The sequence below is a fragment of the Cyprinodon variegatus genome, unplaced genomic scaffold (assembly GCF_000732505.1).
Source record: "Cyprinodon variegatus isolate N-32 unplaced genomic scaffold, C_variegatus-1.0 Scaffold115, whole genome shotgun sequence".
Lineage (NCBI taxonomy): Eukaryota > Metazoa > Chordata > Actinopteri > Cyprinodontiformes > Cyprinodontidae > Cyprinodon > Cyprinodon variegatus.
Window position 1 is genome coordinate 1398888 of NW_015150568.1, and position 2680 is coordinate 1401567.

Sequence of the window (2680 nt, forward strand, 5' to 3'; positions counted from 1 at the left end):
CATCCATCCATCCATCCATCCATCCATCCATCCATCCATCCATCCATCCATCCATCCATCCATCCATCCATCTTCCTCTGCTTATCCGGGGTCGGGTCACGGGGGTAGCAGCTTCAGTAGGGAGGCCAAGACGTCCCTCTCCCCAGCCACTTAGGCCAGCTACTCTGGGGGAATTCAAAGGCGTTCCCAGGCAAGCCGAGAAACATAGTCCCGCCAGTGTGTCCTGGGTCTCCCACTGTGCCCACTCCCAGTGGATGTGCCCTGAACACCTCCCCAGGGGGCATCCTAATCAGATGGCCAAGCCACCTCAACTGGTTCCACTGGATGTGGCGGAACAGCAGCCCTACTCTGAGTCCTTCCCGGATGACTGAACTCCTCACCATAGCTCTAAGGGAGAGCCCAGATGCACTATGGAGAAAACTCATTTCAGTCGCCTGTATCCGGGATCTTGTTTTTTCCGCCATGACCCAAAGCTCATGACCATACAGTAGATGAGAGCAGGAACATAGATTTACTAGTAAATCGAGAGCTTTGCTTTATGGTTCAGCTCTCTCTTCACCACAACAGAGTGGTACAGTGCATGCTTCACAGCAGACGCCGCACCAAGCCGCCTATCAATCTCCCACTCAATCTTCCCCTCATTTGTAAACAAGACCCCTAGATACTTAAACTCCTCCTCTAGGGGCAGTACATCTTCCTCAACCTGGAAAAGGCACTCTACCCTTTTCCGTTTAAGACCATGGTCTCAGATTTGGAGGCATTGATCCTCATCCTGGTCACTTCACTCTCAGCTGCGAATCACTCGAGTGAGAGCTGTAGTTAGTGCCCTGATGGAGCCAACAGAACGCAATCCTAAGGCCACCAAAATAGATCCCCTCAACACCTTGGCTGCGCCTAGAAATTCTGTCCATAAAAGTTATGAACAGAATCGGTGACAAAGGGAAATCTTGGCAGAGTCCAAAGCTCACTGGAAATGAGTCTGACTTACTGCCGGCAATGTGGACTAGGTTCTGACACTGGTCGTACAGAGACCTAACAGCACTTATAAAAGGACCTGGTACTCCATACTCCCAGAGTAGCCCCCACAGAACCCCTGATGGACACAGTTGAATGCCTTCTCCAGATCCACAAAACACATGTAGACTGGTTTGGCAAACTCCCATGCACCCTCCAGGATCCTGCTGAGGGTGTAGAGCTGATCCAATGTTTCATGGCCAGGATGAAAACCACACTGCTCCTCCTGAATCCGAGTTTCGACTATCCGAAGGACCCTCCTTTCCAGAACCCTGGAATAGACCTTACTAGGGAGGCTTAAGAGTGTTGAAATGTTGTGATTATACCTATCAAAAGATCAAAACCTATCAAATTAAACCTTTAGATCTCCATTAAGGCTTTACCATATTGTTGAGATGTATAAAAGGTTTGTGATTCTACAGTTCAACGTTTGAGGAAAATCCTAAACGATATCTCTGTCATCCAATTTTGCAAATAGTATTATGCAATAAGACACTGGTATAATATAATATTCAATTTTCCAAAGCCAGTATAAAGGTTATTTTTGGACCTTTACCTTACACATCTCTAAATTAATTTTAAAACTATAATTAAAGAGAAACAATTGACTAAAAATGGCCTACATTGAAGTAGAAGCCCTCATATTGGCAGCCACAGCTTTCCACAGGAACACAGCTGCTTCCACTCCTGGAAAAACCATCATCACAGAAACATCCCTCAGAGCAAACATGGTCACAGGTGGCATCAATGCTGCTGGCACAGGTGTTGCCACAATCTGTTCCGCACAGCTCATAATGACTGTTGACTGGGCACTCAATTCCTTTACATGGCAGGGGGAAAAAATACGGTGAGCCGGATAAAACAAGTTTAAACAGAGCAGATGCAATGGTTCAAAACACTTGTTCAATTGATTACCCTAATATCAAAGAGTCTTTTATACTTACTGCAGGTGGTGTTTTGTCTCCAAGGATAGACATGGACATTAGCAGACTGACAGGCACTGACATATGTTTCAAGGGCCCTGCACAGAAGATCATTGCCCCGATTTCCAGACACACAGACATCAAAGACACAGTCACTGAAATATGGTGATGGATCCACCACCTCGTGGCAGAAGCTGAAGGGGCCGTCAGCTGCCTGAATCACCTCACATTGGGACCTGGCAGATTGGTCATCATTGCATTGAGGGCATGAGGAGCCACAGCCATCACTGCAGGTGTAGTTCCCAGGAACCTTCCAGGCTGCCCCAAAAGCATCTGGAGTGTTGACCACTGCTCCACTTGGGGAGTGGAAGTCATCATTTCGATTTCCATTGAAGTTCCCACAAAGACCGCACATACTACCTCTGATGGAGATAAGATACACTGAAATTATGCATTGTGTAATCTGGAAAAATGAATTAACTGAAATAAATATGAGGTTTAATTTTAGCTTAGTCAAACAGTGGGAAGGCTACCTGTATGTTGGGGGCACAGAAATGGACACTGTGCTACTTCCATCATATGTAACACTCAATCCAAAGTCTGCATTGACAAATGTTTGGGATCCACTTCCAAAAATAGACAGGCTTCCATTAAAGACAACTGGCAGGTTTCTGGTAAATCCATTCACCTGTGAAGTAGAACAATTATCCCTGGACTTTTAACCAAATTTGTGGAATATAACC

At 46.0% G+C, this 2680-nt stretch overlaps 1 protein-coding gene across 1 annotated transcript in view; it reads right to left on the reverse strand.

Moving 5' to 3' along the window:
- Positions 1 to 2680, reverse strand: part of LOC107085080 (alpha-tectorin-like) — a 27690-nt gene that overhangs the window by 4301 nt on the left and 20709 nt on the right. Inside the window, exons 24-26 of the mRNA XM_015375226.1 lie at positions 2471 to 2625; positions 1959 to 2359; positions 1638 to 1834 (exon numbers count right to left, since the gene is read on the reverse strand). Of these exons, the coding sequence (XP_015230712.1) occupies positions 1638 to 1834; positions 1959 to 2359; positions 2471 to 2625 (753 nt within the window). The remainder of the gene's footprint in view (positions 1 to 1637; positions 1835 to 1958; positions 2360 to 2470; positions 2626 to 2680) is intronic.